The following is a 16,606-nucleotide window of genomic DNA, read 5'->3' as shown; positions in this document are numbered from 1 at the left end:
ATCCATCAGAGGCAAAGCTAGCGGAAAGACTTCCTTTTTGAGGAATTAGATCCTTCATACCCCTGACCGAGAGTCTGCTCTGGACATTATCAATGTTATTTCCGTCCCATCAGATATCTACGATAAGACAATAATGAAACACGATTCGCCCTCGTTCCCCTTGCCCATCTCGACACCTACTACCACTTTTCGGGTCGAGCACGTATCTTGGGCCGATCCAGCGGGGGCAAAACTCCGAGACGAGCAGGTAGTCGAAATTAGCGAGAGGTTCGGGACGTCTCCGGGCAAGGAACTCAATCTACTGTTATCTCATTTTCGTTCGACGTCATTAATGATATGGGTCTGGTACAGATAACGCACCCGGTGTCCCACCCTCAGCAGACGACATTGTCCTTTTTCTCCTCGCTTACCCGGAAAATAGCGATGAACCAGTTGCATGCGGTGCTATACGCCATTTGGACGACGGATTCATGGAAGCAAGTCCTCAATCTACCCTCAACATCCAAACCCACACTAAAAATATCTACTAGATCAAACGCATGTATGCGAGTATGGAATTTAGAGGAACAGGCGCAGCACTCTGCATCCTTCTATCGCTCGAGAAGTATGCAAAGGAGATAGGAGCAAACGGATTAAAACTCGAGACGAGTCGTTTACAGCCAGATGCGATTAGGTAAGTTGTACTCTGGTAGACTAGAATCCCGGGCTGGTCCAACTTTTGGGCTCGAGCTCGAAGAATAGGTTGGGCTGGGCTTTGTGGAGAGAGTCGACCTTCGATTCCAAGAGGGCCCCACCTGGATCAGCTAGATGATCCCACTTTACTCACGGAATGGATAGATTTTATCAAAAGCACGGTTATGAAGAAATTCCCCAATTTGGTTATTATGTCGGTGTACCTTGGTCAAGGTGCTTTCAAAAGGTCCTATAATACGGTACTATCGTTAATCGAGAATATGTCTCATGTGGCCACAGGTCATGTGGTTGATTGATCGAGAGGATCGATGTGGCGAGCTTGGTCTAAATCTTAACGCCTTGGTCAATTTAATGTGAAGGACAAAAACTATCTTACGCTCGTTGTATCAGTAAGCACATTTATAAATGTATACTCCGTCAGCTCGGCAAAGCGTAAATTAAAGCCACAAACGCTTGCATGCTCACGTAATGGGTAAAGAAACTGGGCTGTCTCGTGTGGATTAACCTAATCTATGGATCCAAATGTATTCATAATTCCGAGTATTTTCAGCGATAATCTGGGCAGATTAATTGTGGCTCTGGGAGAACTTTACAAGGGGGATCAAATGGATCTATTTAAATGGCTGGCGCGCGCCATGCGAGCGTGTCTCATTTCCCAAGTCCCAGTCACCACTATTGGACACCGTCGGGGACTGTTTGGGCTTGCGTGCTCTTATATGTACCCATCCTGGTATGCTTGTCCATCAAATCTCGACTTGTCAAGAATTCGAAGCCTCGATAGCCAATTGAACTTTTTGCCACGCGGGAGTATGTTATTGTCGTCGTTGGGTCGATATCGTACCTGCGCGAGAGGATGGTAATTATGCATATGTGCGTGGATAGTAGTGTTCGAAATGGGATGTGCTGGAGTTTATGCGTTTTAGCCACTCGAAACACGTGTTTTGGCTTGGCCATATGCTCTGGTTGCAGTTTCAACCTCCGCCATCGGCTAATTATTCGAGCATGCAACTCGAGAATGTTGGTGCTCAGGTAGTTCTACGAGGACATCTACCAAGTCCAAGTGATATTGACACTGTTAAAATACAATAAATTGGCATGATCAACATTCATAATTCGAACAATAGCTACATCAACGGTTCTCGGCCAGAACGCATCGGTAATAGATCATATCACCGATACCCGAAGCCGTGAGGGTCACGTGCAGCACCCTGACGATCGAGGCGTCATTCGCTGGCCTATTGTTACTCATCAAGCTCGTATTGTGTGCCAAACAAACCGTGCGATTAGACCATAAGACGCCCCAAAATAGGTCTAGGCTGGAAGATGGCAACGTCTGCGTGCCATGAACTCGATTGTCCTGCGGTCAATGAATCACACAGCTGCAGAGGGTGATAAAGACAGGGCTGAGCGCGTTACTCGAGTCAGTATCCTCGCTGATCTTTCGTTCCCGACTCCCCGCTCTGCACGGTCCCGCAACTCAAATCAACTTAAACTAACATTTCGAAATGGCTTTGATTCCTCCTTCGGTAGGTCTAAATTCAATTGATTTTGTTGGTCAATCGATAGACTCAAGATATCACTTGCCTATAGTCCATTGCTTTTGATGCTCCTGTCGCTGTTCCTTCCATCCATGTTGGGTTCCCAGTGAGCGCCAATGGCTGGCTTATGCCTATTGAGGGCGCACAAAAAGCATCCGCACTCCCCCTCATTTGCTCGGCCCTCATCGCATTCGCCTTTGCCTTCCTCGTCATTGCCATGTTCTTCGCGGTCGGCTGGCACCGAGGCAGTACCGCCATCCGGGACCTCGAAAAGGCGGAGCAGCCAGAACCTGTCGTAGAACAAGTCGAGCGAAGGAGCATCGCAATCTCGGTCGTGTCTGATACTGAGGTCTTCTCGTGAGTCGATTATCCTTGATCGAGTGGTTTGAACGAGTCAATTGACTTATGATTGGCATAGATCTGGGAAGAAGAATTAGATTATTGGACTAGTCCCAAGTCTACTTTTGACTATCCGGTTTTGTCATGTGGCGCCGAGAACGTTTTGCCACACTCGAGCCTCGCGGCCCAATTCACCTTGCCTCGATACAGGTCCTATTAGATCACGAGAGCTCATCAAACCGAGCCCATCCTATCCTGGGATTGAAGGCTTCCAAAACATGACTGCCTCATTGATGGCAATATTGCCCAAACTTTCCTTAATTTCCCACTATTTTTGGTCTCATTGGATGTACCACTATAACTTATTACGTATTGCTGTATCATCTTTTTTTTTTTTTTTGAATATGATTGAACGTGTCTTCACCACTTAACTACTTGCATGCTGTGCCTCTCGCGTTTAAGCCCATCCACCAGAATACCAAGCGAGATCTAGCGAAACTTGTTGCGCCCGGCTTTCTAGTTGCCGGACGTGCGCTCATTAGCTGTTCCTTGAAAGTGAAATGGAGGATAGGCACAAGTGAAGGTTTTGATATCAATAAACATCTCGATCCAATCCAGGTCTCGATCACAACAAACAGTCGATCATTAGGCCACCAGGCTTCGGGTGACTCGCAAATTATGCAGTGATATGTAGCCTCGAGCTGTCGGTTAAAGCAACCCTTCAAAAGGCAAGGTCTATGCGAATCTGTTTTTGCCAGATCGGATGTATGACGATCATAAGTCAGATAAGAGAGGGTACAAGAGAATATTCGGACGCAATTTTGCCCCGGTTCCTCAGTTGTTCTCCTTTGTCTGCCCATGTGAAAGGTTCGATTGTTGGGTCGATAACTTGCCAGTGTCGCGACGGCGTCTCGCACACACGTTGCGATGTTAGATTGATACGATAGACGCGCGGCAATCGTGTATATCACGTGAGATTTAAGTTTTTTTGCAGGGCGAGGCAGCATTCTTTTTGGGTGGTTGTTGTCGGTAACATCGTGTTTCTCACGATAAGCATGGCTCATCACCTGTATAGAAGGTGTTTTTTGTCATTCAAAAGCAAAATACGTATCCGAGACGTGACGATACACGTGTTTGAAGTAGACCTTGCTGGATGCATGCGGCCTAGCCCCCCGACTTCGAAGGTTCCCGTGAATAATAGGGGGCCTGTACAATTGGAACAAGAGGTCCTTTATGTTTATCGGCTGTGCCTACCAGTGACGTATGTTTTCCTAGAGTATGGACCTTCAGAATGGTCCCTCGACTTTTCAACGGATAGTTAAATCGGTCAGACCTTCTATCATCGGCCCAACTTGAAATTCCACAGTCACTCCACACGATATCCCATTCGACGCGCCCGTCATAGTGCCTTTCCCGCTGAGATATAGTAATGTCCGGATTCAAGTTGTTTACCGGCTTTTGAGAAACGTTTCCGGTGGGTCAAGGCAGTTGTGAGAGTATGACAGAATCTCTTTCTGGTTTTCTGAAGCGCGTAATCGGGGGCACTTTGATAGGCATATAAAGTAGCCTGCTCCGTGTTTACCTTCATACTCACAGTAAATTGACATCCCTAACACATTCTATTTACTATGGCGATTGAACATAACATCCGCGCTTCACAGCAACTTACCCGGGACGCAATGCCATGCGTTCGTAAACCATGCCCCACGGATGATCACAGCAGCTCTGGCTCTTCGCATGTTCACTCAACTCCGTCTTTGTGCCCCGATCTGCCTCGAGTCAACCAACGTTCCTGCTCCCTAATTCAGCCGCATGTTAATGACAGTGGACTTAGACGCCAAGATGACCCGTGCCCTACACGTGTAGTCGCAGATATCAGGTCCACCAATGAAGTCGCCTTGAAGCGCTTTCCGCTCGCAGAGTCGCCAATTGTGCGTATATCTTTCAGTCAACTTATAGTTGCAATAGCAACCCATATTGAGCTATGGTACAGGTACCTCATAGAATCTTCACGTGGATGCTGGCATTCGCCAATCTGTTGTGGACAATATATCGATTTGTCGTTTCGGCGGCCAGCTGTACTCACTGGGCGATCACGACTTGCATTGAGCACCTTAGGCCTTACTTGGATTGCGGTATGCATGATGAGCAAGAGTCGGGTCGAGCAAAGGGCTTTTCCTCTGAAGAAGTCTATGTGCTTGGAAATGATGCTATCCCTTACCTATGGCCAGGAGCCGACAGAGGCATGGGTATACCGGACCGGGCTAGCCGAAGCAAACCAAGGGAGCACCACCCAAGCTATATGCCGCGCGAAGACACAAATCCTATTGCTAGCAACGCATCATGGCCCCACTCTGGTGGAGCGTATGACCCGGGCTACTTGGAGGAGCTATATGATCTTTCTTCTATCGATGACTTGCTGCTCAATGAGGAACATTTCACGTCAGGGCAGGATTTTAATCTTTCAGAACCTGTCTTGAATGGACACAACTTACCGTACATCTTAACTGAGTTGTATCCCTACCCGAGGCCGCCTTCGGAGGGTACCCACGGGAGCAATCCCGGAGGGTTCGAGCCGATGGGACCAACGGACCCTCGTCAGCCAAATCAGGCATTCGGGGCCCCGATCAAAACTTTCCCGCCACACATAAGCTCGCCGACTGATTCTCGAGATCATCGTCATTATTACCAGACTGTACCATCGATGGCATCTGTTTCTCAAGCAAGTCCCAATGTAGAATCGTCCAGTGGGTTCCATGGTTCAGACCCCTATAATGTCGGTAATAGCCGTCGCACTCGTCGGCCAAACATGTGCGGAATATGCGGCAAAGAAGTTCGACGCCCTGGGGTTCTGGAGGATCATATCAACAGCCATACAGGACAACGACGTGAGTAAAGTTGAATACCGCTCCACCACAAAGATGACTGAATATACGGTCGGTCGCGCTGATCAGCATACGAGTGTCGGTATTGCTCCAAGGTCTTCACAACGAGATCTAATATGCAACGTCACATAGGAAATTTTCATTAAAATGAAGGAAAGTGGTAAAAAAATAGGGAAAAAATGTATCCTATCTTGTTACCAATCATGTCAAAGTATTTTAATTCACAACCCCTTATAAACTTTCGTTAAGGAGAGACTTTCAACCTTTCGCGGGCTACAATGTCTACAGAGTGTTTGGATTCGAAGAGCTTCATGTCACTTATGTCATGGATTTCATTATTAATTATTTTGTAGAGTCCTGAGGCTGGGGCTGATGTCCGGCTCTGTGTTCTTAGCACTGTTAAGAATTTCCTAAAATGTAACGGAATGCACCCATAATCGCAATGAGAAGCAAGCCCCTGAGCCATGTGATCAAGACACTGCTATTTCCCACACTATCTTTACTGTCGAGCACGGGAAGATTGCCGCAAAGGGTCAAATTAAACAGTATGTCATCAAAGTCATGTAAACCCAGGTTTATGATAACACATGCTACGTTTATGTCTGGCGACAAAGCGCCCAATTATCGCTGGTTTGTGTGTTAGGATGCTCAGTCTGTCGCGTGTCCATGGGGCGGCGACTAAACGTTAATATTGTGATTTATCCCCTCTTCAGTTCTCCAAAGGGATTAGGCCCTAAGCAGCGTATGGGTCTTGAAAGATAGTCAACTGCCTTCTGTCTTACCAACTAGTGAGGCGGTCGTCCGTGGGACTAAAGTACATATAGTATATTCGTCAAAGATAGATCTCCCCGGATTCGTATGCTACTGATACCCAGAATATCTGTGCTACGTACAATGATCCACCACGTGGATCAGATTTCTTTGGCCCATTGCAGAGCAGCACACATATCAAAGCCACTTGACATTCGCCGCTTAGATGGTCCACGTCGATAGCTACCCATAAATGAGCCCCCATATAAATACACTCAATAAGGCGCCAGCAATTCACGAAATACAGGGAGACAAAACACACAACCCGAAGCACTATTAGGTGAAGTAATTCATGAAGACTAACCAGCCGCTACTTTAGCATTGGAGCTGAAGACTTCAGGGGCTTGTTTCGCGAGGTGGTGCTGACCCGCTGTATATATGTCGTATAGTCGCATCCCACCGAGATTTTACAAAGAGCTTTTGTTAAATGCATGATACTTGAGTCACCACAACATAGGGTTAACAAGCGTGTTCTAGCTTTGGACAGCGGACTGCCTGTACTTGGTCTGGTTTCTCCAGGTTAATGAGGATCTATCCCTCAAATAATATGCCACTCAAACTTTCGTGGCTCCTGCTCAAGCCTTTGAACGAAAGTAGCAGTCGGAAACGACATAATTCAGATAAACGGGTGGCTGTGACAAAATAGTGATACATTTTGGTACATCAATGGGATGGGGCCCCGGATTATGCCGGCATCTTAGGTAAAAGCGCACGTTTAGGCACATTTTTGACTGTGCCAGGAGATTGGCTCATATTTCAGAAATCCGGTGCTTCGATCCGGGGCAATTGCCTGTTTTTATGCTGTTGGAATTATGATGGGGTACCTTCAGGCTGTCCAAAGCCTTGGGGACAGCTGTATATACATGAGAGGCATTTGAAGTCAAATGTATCCATCATACCACGCCACAGCGTATACACCAACTATTTGGTTCTATAGGTTCATACCTGGAGGTGGGTAACTCTGTGGTATGAGCTCATAGTCTGGTCGAATCAACCCCATTGATAACTGTGAGGATGTTCACCTGCGATGACATCACTGAGAGTCAACGTGCTACTACCCTTGGAATGGCCGGCGGCCATTCGCGTTATTGACCCGGGAGAGTTTTCTTCGGTTCGTGATGCGAAACTTAATGGATCGAGTACATGTCGCTAATAAAACCTGATGTCACCTGTCTTTGTTCATAAAGTTGTTGTAAATCGGGACTCCCGAATCCTGCATTTAGACACCAAGGTATAGTATAAATAACATCACATGTCAAAATCCATATACTTAGGTGATCACATACGAAGTTTGGCTTGGTGCACAACTTGCCTCGGTTGTGTCAGGTATAAATAACTTTTTACTCAATCGCAAGCGTTATCCTAACGGAGGCCGACTTCACGACGAATCTCACTAAGATCACCAGCGACAGGTACCCAACCTTCTCTAGATTAGCTGTGAATTTTGTATCCCCACAAAGGTTCTAGTGAGAAGGTCTATCTACGGAGCTGCCTTCGATTCAGTAAATGTCGTTATAGCCCGGTATCAGTTTCGATAAAAACTGGTCCCGTTACGCCTTTATCCGATACGTACACATCTATACCAAAGACTCAAAGCACCCTGGACTTCCTATTTAGCGGAGAAGCTTAGTTTCAGGATTAATCTGATCTCGAGACAAGCGGATGAAAGAAAAATCTATACCTCCTCGAGAGCCGGCTTGAGTACTTCCGAGTATGAATTTGTGGAGACTAGACCTAAGCCATAAGTTAAATTGATGGTTTGAACCGGTATAATGAAATCAGGCGCCTCCAGGGGTACCATACTTCCACCCCAGAACTATCCCTCCGTTCTGTGAGCTTATTTATCCCCTATTCTCCGGAGGGAACCTCCTGTTTAGACGCTTCATTGGTCGAGCTCAGAATTTGAGGGCAAAAAGCTTCCAAGAAGCTACTTGCTGGCGCTTGTTGGTAGTTCTAGAACCTGGGGATCACTTATGTCCGTGTCCGACCTTAATCATCCGTCGCTGAAGATCCCAAGGGTACCTTGGGCTTCGTCTAATAGCTATATACACAAGATAATTCGATGGAAATTGGAATTCGACTCAGATTTTCTTAACGATCAAGCGTGGTCAAGATCTGTAGTGTATCAAGTATCAACTATGGGGTACTTCAAGGCCAGGGTGGAATGGCTTGCATATCCGAAGGAAACCTTTTTCAAAAGCTACCTTGTTCGTAAATGCAATATGCGGAATGTGTGGCCCAAATGCGACCAGATTGTCCAAGCGTTCTCAAAACCGCCATGTCACCATCGATTTCAAAAAGAGACCATGCCAGATTTCCCTTTCGAGAACGCTTGGGAACCAGGTGACGACCTACGTTGCTTCCATTTCTTGGACTTCGTCACCAATCCAAAAGGATTTTCGATAAAAATTGTGGAACTTCCGCGTCAATTGCCTCTGAACTGGTCTCAAGTAGCTATTGCCCTAAATTTCAAGTTCTTGAGATCTCGTACCCCCCCTGCTATCAACAAAACTCTGCTAGGATCATCAGCGCTATAGCTAACTCTCAGGACCAGTCCCCCTCCTATGACTCTCCCCAGGCAATCCACGCGTATTTTCCTTTCCGAGCGTCCCAATGGACCAATTTCTGACGGGACATTCAAGCTTGCAACTACTGTGCTTCCCCGCCCTGCTGTAGACCAAGTTGTTGTTCGAGTAGATTATATTTCTCTGGATCCTGCAATGAGGTTATGGCTTGACGATGCAAGGTATCTCTATTCCTTCAGATAACTTAAATGGATAATACTAGAGAGGATGCGGAGTCGGGCTAATTGTTATTTTTCCACACACACTTTGGTGCCATTTAAAAGTGCTAAAGCACATAGTGTCACTTAGTTTAGAATACCTCTGCAACTAAAAAGCTCAGCCCCGCATCCTCTCTATTGTACTAATTCATTTTTACAGGTCGTATCTCCCTCCCATACAGATTGGAGAGACAATACGGGCACCAGGAGTTGGAACCGTTGTGCAAGGAAACAGTCAGCTGAAAGAGGCGGATACTGTCTATGGTTTCTTGGGTTTGTCTGGGACTTCACGTATTGGATACTATATTCACCCATTACGTAGGCTGGGCGGAGTACATTATTGCCCCAGCAAAGGACCTCCGAAAAATATCGTAAGCAGTAACCGTTGCCGAAATTCATTTTTCAATACCAAGAGACTTCCTCAGTCCTCCAGAAGGTGCAGCCGTGACCGATTTCCTTGGTCCCCTTGGTTTTAATGGGATGTCCGCTTGCTTTGTATGCATCTCGTTCTCTTCAAGCGTTGAAGGAAATAAAATTCACCCCCTTTTCCTTAGGGGCTCTTGAGTGTAGGCAAGATCAAAGCTGGAGAAACACTCGTCGTGTCTGGTGCTGCTGGCGCGACAGGATCCCTCGTGTGCCAAATTGGCAAAATCAAGGGCGCCCGAGTCATCGGACTCGCATCGACATTAAAGTGCTCTTACCTGGTGAACCAACTCGGAGTCGACGCCGCACTCGACTACACCTCTCCGACATTTGCAAAAAGATTTCTGCGATACTGTCGGGTATCTTGATGTTTTCTTTGATAATGTTGGTGGCGAGATTTTAGATCTGGTGCTGAGCAGACTCAAGCCGTACGCTCGGATTGTCTTGTGTGGGGCGATCTCGACGTACAATTCTGGTGGGCAACATTATGGGATCAAAAATTATCCTCAAATGATCTTCCAAAAAGCTAGAGCTGAGGGTTTCCTTGCCACTGAATATAGACCAGTACGCCGAGGCAGAGGCGGAAATGTTTGGGTGGATGAACGAAGGGAAATTGGTATACAAGTATCACATCGAGGAAGGCTTGGAACGGTGTCCTGAATATCTCGGGCTGTTGTTCAGTGGTGGCAATGAAGGTAAGCTGTGAGTCTCCGAGGAATGATATTTCTTGAGCAGGACTGATTGGTTTTCTTTTGTTGACTAGATTGGTCAAGGTGTCCGGGGCTGTAACAAGCCCCGAGACTATCTTATAGCTCATGCGGTTAGCAACGCCAAATGGAATGAGTAAATGTAAACTACTATTGTCGCAAACATTCCCAATATATACATTCAGTTGAAATGTGCAGAATCTGTAATCTGTAATCGAGCCAAATGAGTGGCCTACATTGGCAAAAACTCTAGAACTCCCGTGCCCCGTGAGAGCTGTCTCCTGGTAGGAGAGATGCTCTCGTAGCCTCCTAGGCCCCCTGGAGTGCTTTAAGTTCCCCTGATTCAGTTAATGTATGCATAGCATACGCGGTACCTAGAAGTCACGCCCGTAATGTATAAAAGGGCCTCTTTCGAGGGCAGAATATCCATCTCGCCCCGCTCTCGTATTTACTCACCCTTTACTCTTATTGAATCCCACTAGCTATATATATATTCATCGAATTCGTATCTCAACACTTCCACTGCCATCCTCTACCTCCAAGTTGATGGTTGTGAAACGCACTAGAATTTATGCCCTAAGCGAGTTCTACAATCTGGTGCCCCGCGGGGTTTCCTGCTGATGTAACACATCACATGATACATTAGTCAGCGCATTTAAGAGGATCCCAGAATTATTCCCAAGATTGATTATACAGAAAACGGATGTACGTGCACTATATATACATATTATTATGGTTGTTATGATGTTTATAGGAGTCCTCCAAGCTCAAGCCAGTTATCCTCCTTGCTTAGAAACTTATTTGTTTGTTTCCTAGTCAATTCCTCTACAATCTCCCAATCGGTCCAGGTATCTTTGGCGACAAGTTACGGGCAAGCTACGACTTAGGAATGAATATAAGAGGTTGGATGTATTTGTTACGCACAGAAGAACGAGGGTGAGCGAATACAGGCCTCAGATGAGTGACAAAGTGCTTAAAAAAAGGGGCGGGTGTCCGAGTGATTGCGACAAGGTCAAAGCAATCTTATTACTGCTTTTATGTACATAGTAGTTATCAAATTCGAGCCTTCTGTCTCTATTATTTCCCGTATTGTGAATTTTCCACCATTTTCTATCGCACAATGTGGCTATGCTTTTGACTCATATACCTCCCGTGTGTGCCGGCAGCCGGACCTGTTCCAATTTGTCATCCCCACATCTCCCCGCAAGAAAAACGCGCTAATTTAGTGCGATTGCGGTTATGGAGGTTTCCAGTAGAGGGAGTTGACTGTAAGTTATTCCGAAATCTAGCGACTGTGTTAGGGCTCGAACATATACGAAGTGATCTGATTCATAAAATGAAGCAATGATCTACCATAACAAGGTGGATGGATGCGCATAGTAAAACAATCTAGCATTATTACTACCATTAGTGCTGCATGCAATATATTCAGATTGTGTCGCCAATAAACGAAACAAGGGGTGTGCACATCATAGTAGGTATCATAATGGCTATTTTTACCGTTATTTTTAACCAAGCATTGGAGTAGGGGGCACACGAGTGTATGCTCCCCAGTCGCATGTATATAGCACATGCCCGCATACGCGGAGATCCATCCCTCCCACCGCTACACATCTCCGTCTTCAGCATCTAAATGGATCGTGAAGAATGAATATCCTTATTTTCCAGGAATATCCGCGAGGAAATCCGTTGCCATGAAACCCACAAGGTGCGGCTGATCTATCAAGTTCCTAGCATCCAAAAATAGTAGAATCGATGTGTTACTCGTGCTATGCGCATTACTTGGGTAGTGTCACCGAGCTAAGGAAAAATCCGGCACTAGCTGTGGAGCTGTGGGTCGGAACACCGACTCACTTGCTTCTAGACTGACTTTTCTAACTAGAACTACCCAAATGACCCACTTCCTGATTTGTGGTACTTCTCCAGGCTCCTACAAAACTCAGCCGAAGACGTTAACCAAACTTAAGAATCAGTTTCCCACTATGACACTCCCTAGGCAATCCACACGTATTTTCCTCGCCGAGCGTCCCAAGGGACCGATTTCTGACCGCACATTCAAGCTTGAGACTACCAATCTCCCGACTCCCGCTGCAGATCAAGTTGTGGTTCGAGTAGATTATGTTTCTCTAGATCCTGCAGAAAGGGAATGGGTTGACGATACGCGGTATCCCTACCTCTTTCAAGTAACATGATTGGATAATATCGTTCTCATTTATTTTCACAGGTCGTATTTCCCTCCCGTACAAATTGGCGAGACTATGCGAGCGGTGGCGATTGGAACTGTTGTACAAGGAAACGATCAGCTAAAAGAAGGAGATACCGTTCATGGTTTCTTGGGTTCGTCTAGAGCCTGACACATCGAACGTGGTATTCACCTTTTACGCAGGCTGGACAGAATATGTCGTCGCTCCAGCAAAGGATCTCCGAAAAATATCGTAAGTAGCCACCATTGCCAGTATCCATGTTTCAGTCCTGGTAATAAGAGACTCTCTCAGTCCCCCGGAAGGCGCAACCTTGATCGATTTCCTTGGCCCCCTTGGCTTGAACGGGATAACTGCCTATTTTGTATGTATGCCGTGCCCTTTAGGCGTTGAAGCAGATGAAATTGATCCCCCCTTCCCCCCAGGGACTGTTGGACATAGGCAAGATCAAAGCTGGAGAGACGCTCGTCGTGTCCGGTGCTGCCGGCGCAACAGGATCTCTAGCATGCCAAATTGGCAAAATCAAGGGCGCCCGAGTCATCGGACTCGCATCGACATCAAAGTGCTCTTACCTGGTGGACCAACTCGGAGTCGACGCCGCGCTCGACTACACGTCTCCAACATTTGTAAAAGATTTCTGCGAGACGGTCGGGTATCTTGATGTGTTTTTTGATAATGTCGGTGGCGAGATTTTAGATCTGGTGCTGAGCAGACTCAAGCCGTATGCTCGCGTTGTGTTGTCTGGTGCCATCTCGACGTATAATTCGGGTGGACAACACCATGGGATCAAGAATTATACTCAACTCATCTTTCAAAAGGTCAAAATGGAGGGGTTTATCTGTGTTGATTATGTTGATCGTTTCGCCGAGGCAGAGGCGGAAATCACCAGATGGATGAATGAGGGCAAGTTGACGTACAGGTATCACGTCGAGGAAGGTCTAGAGCGGTGTCCCGGGTATTTTGGGCTGCTGTTCACCGGCGGTAATCGAGGAAAGTTGTGAGTCTTTGGGGTTATATTGCTTGCGGAGCGGGGCTAACTGGTCTTTCTCGTGGTCTAGAGTGGTCAAGGTGTCAGAGATCGCAACAAATACCAAGAGTTCCCAATAGTATTGTGATTAATAGCGTTGTTTTGACTGAATTAATGTGAATTCTATCATTGTAAGATGGCCAACGTGCGAGTTGTGCAATGACATGGTGAACATACAGCGGGTGCCTCATTACCCCATTGCATCGGCGTCATTTGGCGCAATTTCACAACCATTCTACTTCGACACTCGCTTTGCACTCGTCCCCCTCCATACGCGGATAGAACCCGATCTGCTATTCAAAGAAGAATCAGCTCGTTGTTATTTTTACACGTTAAAGCGCCTTCTATGGCCCAAAGCTCATATAATCTCCCGGTATAGGATTCGGACCATTGGCGATCCTCTTCGGCTGCTCAACGATCACCCAATCCAATCACATTTTACCTTATATATAGACGCATCGCGAACACATTCCGGTAACCATTAGACTAGTCATACAGTGCCGACACGAATTCACCGTGACGGCATTTTGCCGATCACATCGGCCCGCGGACCCAAATTGGAAATCGCCAACCGTCGATCCATGCATGTTCTTCTGGTCCCCACGTACGGCAATGACTAGAAACAGCCAAGCCACGAAGAAGGGTGCGGGGGTTGACAGGTCCATGGGTCCTTTGTTGGTACCTGATGCGTAATTGTACTGTAGCACATGAGGATGCGCAAAACTGTGTTTGTGTTGTGAGTTTATTGTAATGCGGACTTGGCAGCAACATATGTTGGGTCTGGAAATATGATAGGAATAAAATAGAAATGGGGCCACTTCGAGGAGCTGGATCGAAGTGGAAGGGTAGAGTGCCTGGGCCGTGTAATATAAACCCTGTTGTCCTGGATGTTCCGGATGTAAATGACGTATTAGGTTGTGTGCTCATATAGGCTGGTCAGAGTTTTAACCAGCAAATAAATGTGAGATTGAGACGGTTAAGCAGAATTATTACAAGGCAATCAAGTGGCAAGCATGCAAGTTGCCCCTTGGTAAACGAACAGAGGACTGAATGGGTGGAGCCGAAGATGGAGAAGCCGGACAGGCGAGAAAAAAATGGATCCGGATAGCAACCGGCAAAACACGGGCAGACCAGGGTATATGAGGCCGACCCTGGTCTAGATGGCGCTAGGTCTCTCCCCCCGTTTGTGTGTGTCGCCTTTGTGTTTTCTTTCTCGTGACTCGGAACTCGTCTCGACGACGCTCTCTCAAGGCCACTTGCACACTCTCACATCTTTTTTTTTTTTACGCCTATTTCTATTTTTGTTGTTGTTTCTTTTTTCGGAATGCATTTCAAGACGATTATCTTGGCGGGTTTGTCCTCGCTCGCAGCCATCTCTGCTCTTCCTTCTGGATCACACGACGCTCATGTGATGCCCCGCCACCACCGACACATCCGAGCTCGCAACGTCGATCCCGCTCCTTCCAAAGTCAAGCGCTGTCCCGGCGCCAACACTAGCGCCGAACCCGACGAGGTCAATCCTACGGGTGCTTATGGTGCCAATGCCGCCAAACCCACGACGACCAAGGAGCCATCTTCTACTGTTTCTGCGTCCGAGCCTGCTGAAACCGAAACTGAGACTGGGAGCGAGAGCTCTACTGCCGAGCCTTCGTTGCCTTCTGGTGGAACTGGCGGAATCGCCATTAATGACAAGCTGTTGGCTCTTTTCCCGGGTGGTACCTCGGCCAAGGGCTCCAAGTGGTCCACGAACCCCGTATGTTTGTTTATATTTTACGATGGACTTCTTGCTCATTATTTTCATTTCGTAGGCCTTCAGCAATTCCATTGCTCTCAGCGACGAAGCTCTCCGCGCAACCAAGATGATCGCACGTCTTAGCCACCCTGTCGTTGAAAAGGAAGGCAAAAAGGCCATGGAGAGTAAGCGCGGACATCTAATCACCATTTCACCATGCTAATCTCCGTATAGTCACCTTCAACGCTGGCTCCTTCGCATACCGCTCCAAGGCTCTCGGCGGTGTATCCTTCTACGCTCTCGGCCCCGCCAGCCAACCCTTGACCAACGCCAAAGTCATGACCTTTTCCTTTGGCCTCATGTTCCAAGACGGCTTCCAGTTCAAAAAGGGCGGCAAGCTCCCCGGTCTCTACGGCGGAACATCCGATAGTGTGGCCACCGGCTGCTCGGGCGGACGCCGCTCCGACGACTGCTGGTCCTGCCGATTCATGTGGCGCTCCAATGGTGCTGCCGAGCTCTACACTTATTTACCCCCCTCGGCCGAGGCTGTCAACAAAAAGGCCGCGTGCTCTGGGCCTGGTGCGACGTGCGACGGAGACTATGGCTGGTCGCTCGGTCGCGGCGAGTGGAAATGGGAGACTGGAAAGTGGCAGACGATTGCCCAAAAGGTCACTTTGAACGATGTTGGGAAGAGCAATGGCGAGATGATTGTTTATTACAACGGCGCGGTCGTGTACAGTGCCAAGAACATTGTCATTCGGACCAAGGACAATGCGGATCCCAGGGGCGCGATGGTCCAGTCTTTCTTTGGTGGTGCGTTCCCCCATTTCGTATCTTTGTGTTGGTACTTACTTTTCTGGGGTTGGCCAGGACACGACGAATCATGGGCATCTCCCATCAAACAGAAACTCTGGATCTCTGATCTGTCCATGGCCGTTCTCGAGTAATCCTCCCTCTCTCTTAGACATGATGCAATCCGAAATAGAACTAGGCGTTACGATCTATCAACTTAATAACTCCCTTTACAAGCCCCCTTTTTGTTCTCGGCGCGAGTTGTGTCCAGGCGCACTTTTGGCTTTTGGCCTAGTAGTGTCTTGGCTCGCTCGCTTCTCGGTGTCTCGGTACACTTTCTTTGCACTTTCCAGTCTTTTTGCGGTCTCGTTTGTTTGCGGTTTCTTTCTCTAGGGGATTAGCGGCGCTTTTCTTATGATCTCGGCACAGTTTTTGATCTGTTGCTTGATGTTTTCTGTTTTGCGTTTACGAGCTAGCGAGTGGGGTTGTACCTTATTTGCTAGTTTACCGTTGTACGGTTTTTTTGGCACTTGAAGCACGTTGGTCGTGTTTTGGGTGCTTAATTGAATTGGTTGACCTGCTTGTCGGGTCGGGCTTTGAATATTGTGTGTGATGCGTCCTAGGAGAGGACCAGAGCCAGTTGGTCGTTGAGGATGTCTTTGCGATCTCATGTGGTC

The 16,606-nt window shown here is 47.4% G+C and overlaps 6 protein-coding genes across 6 annotated transcripts; all 6 read left to right on the top strand.

The window, feature by feature from the left end:
- Positions 1 to 133: 133 nt before the first annotated feature.
- On the top strand, positions 134 to 530 carry RhiXN_06091 (GCN5-related N-acetyltransferase; the record flags this gene model as incomplete). The annotated part of the gene is made up of 2 exons (XM_043325907.1): positions 134 to 317; positions 352 to 530. 2 exons carry the CDS (start codon positions 134 to 136, stop codon positions 528 to 530), a joined length of 363 nt encoding a protein of 120 aa, XP_043181339.1.
- Positions 531 to 2,198: 1,668 nt separating this feature from the next.
- On the top strand, positions 2,199 to 2,668 carry RhiXN_06090 (uncharacterized protein; the record flags this gene model as incomplete). Its single annotated transcript, XM_043325906.1, has 3 exons — positions 2,199 to 2,219; positions 2,284 to 2,588; positions 2,650 to 2,668. The coding sequence occupies 3 exons, from the start codon at positions 2,199 to 2,201 to the stop codon at positions 2,666 to 2,668; spliced, it is 345 nt and encodes a 114-aa protein (XP_043181338.1).
- A 2,039-nt stretch (positions 2,669 to 4,707) lies between these two features.
- Positions 4,708 to 5,466, top strand: RhiXN_06089 (C2H2 zinc finger; the record flags this gene model as incomplete). The annotated part of the gene is made up of 1 exon (XM_043325905.1): positions 4,708 to 5,466. The coding sequence occupies one exon, from the start codon at positions 4,708 to 4,710 to the stop codon at positions 5,464 to 5,466; it is 759 nt and encodes a 252-aa protein (XP_043181337.1).
- A 3,105-nt stretch (positions 5,467 to 8,571) lies between these two features.
- On the top strand, positions 8,572 to 9,838 carry RhiXN_06088 (uncharacterized protein; the record flags this gene model as incomplete). The annotated part of the gene is made up of 6 exons (XM_043325904.1): positions 8,572 to 8,738; positions 8,820 to 9,011; positions 9,208 to 9,320; positions 9,370 to 9,418; positions 9,461 to 9,542; positions 9,602 to 9,838. The coding sequence occupies 6 exons, from the start codon at positions 8,572 to 8,574 to the stop codon at positions 9,836 to 9,838; spliced, it is 840 nt and encodes a 279-aa protein (XP_043181336.1).
- Positions 9,839 to 11,748: 1,910 nt separating this feature from the next.
- Positions 11,749 to 13,379, top strand: RhiXN_06087 (uncharacterized protein; the record flags this gene model as incomplete). The annotated part of the gene is made up of 7 exons (XM_043325903.1): positions 11,749 to 11,885; positions 11,968 to 12,009; positions 12,060 to 12,341; positions 12,402 to 12,514; positions 12,564 to 12,612; positions 12,673 to 12,742; positions 12,804 to 13,379. 7 exons carry the CDS (start codon positions 11,749 to 11,751, stop codon positions 13,377 to 13,379), a joined length of 1,269 nt encoding a protein of 422 aa, XP_043181335.1.
- Positions 13,380 to 14,729: 1,350 nt separating this feature from the next.
- Positions 14,730 to 16,084, top strand: RhiXN_06086 (polysaccharide lyase family 14 protein; the record flags this gene model as incomplete). Its single annotated transcript, XM_043325902.1, has 4 exons — positions 14,730 to 15,158; positions 15,214 to 15,322; positions 15,372 to 15,950; positions 16,008 to 16,084. 4 exons carry the CDS (start codon positions 14,730 to 14,732, stop codon positions 16,082 to 16,084), a joined length of 1,194 nt encoding a protein of 397 aa, XP_043181334.1.
- Positions 16,085 to 16,606: the final 522 nt, after the last annotated feature.

Source organism: Rhizoctonia solani, chromosome 6 (genome assembly GCF_016906535.1).
Source record: "Rhizoctonia solani chromosome 6, complete sequence".
In the NCBI taxonomy this organism is placed as follows: domain Eukaryota; kingdom Fungi; phylum Basidiomycota; class Agaricomycetes; order Cantharellales; family Ceratobasidiaceae; genus Rhizoctonia; species Rhizoctonia solani.
This window is presented reverse-complemented; position numbering and strand designations above follow the sequence as displayed.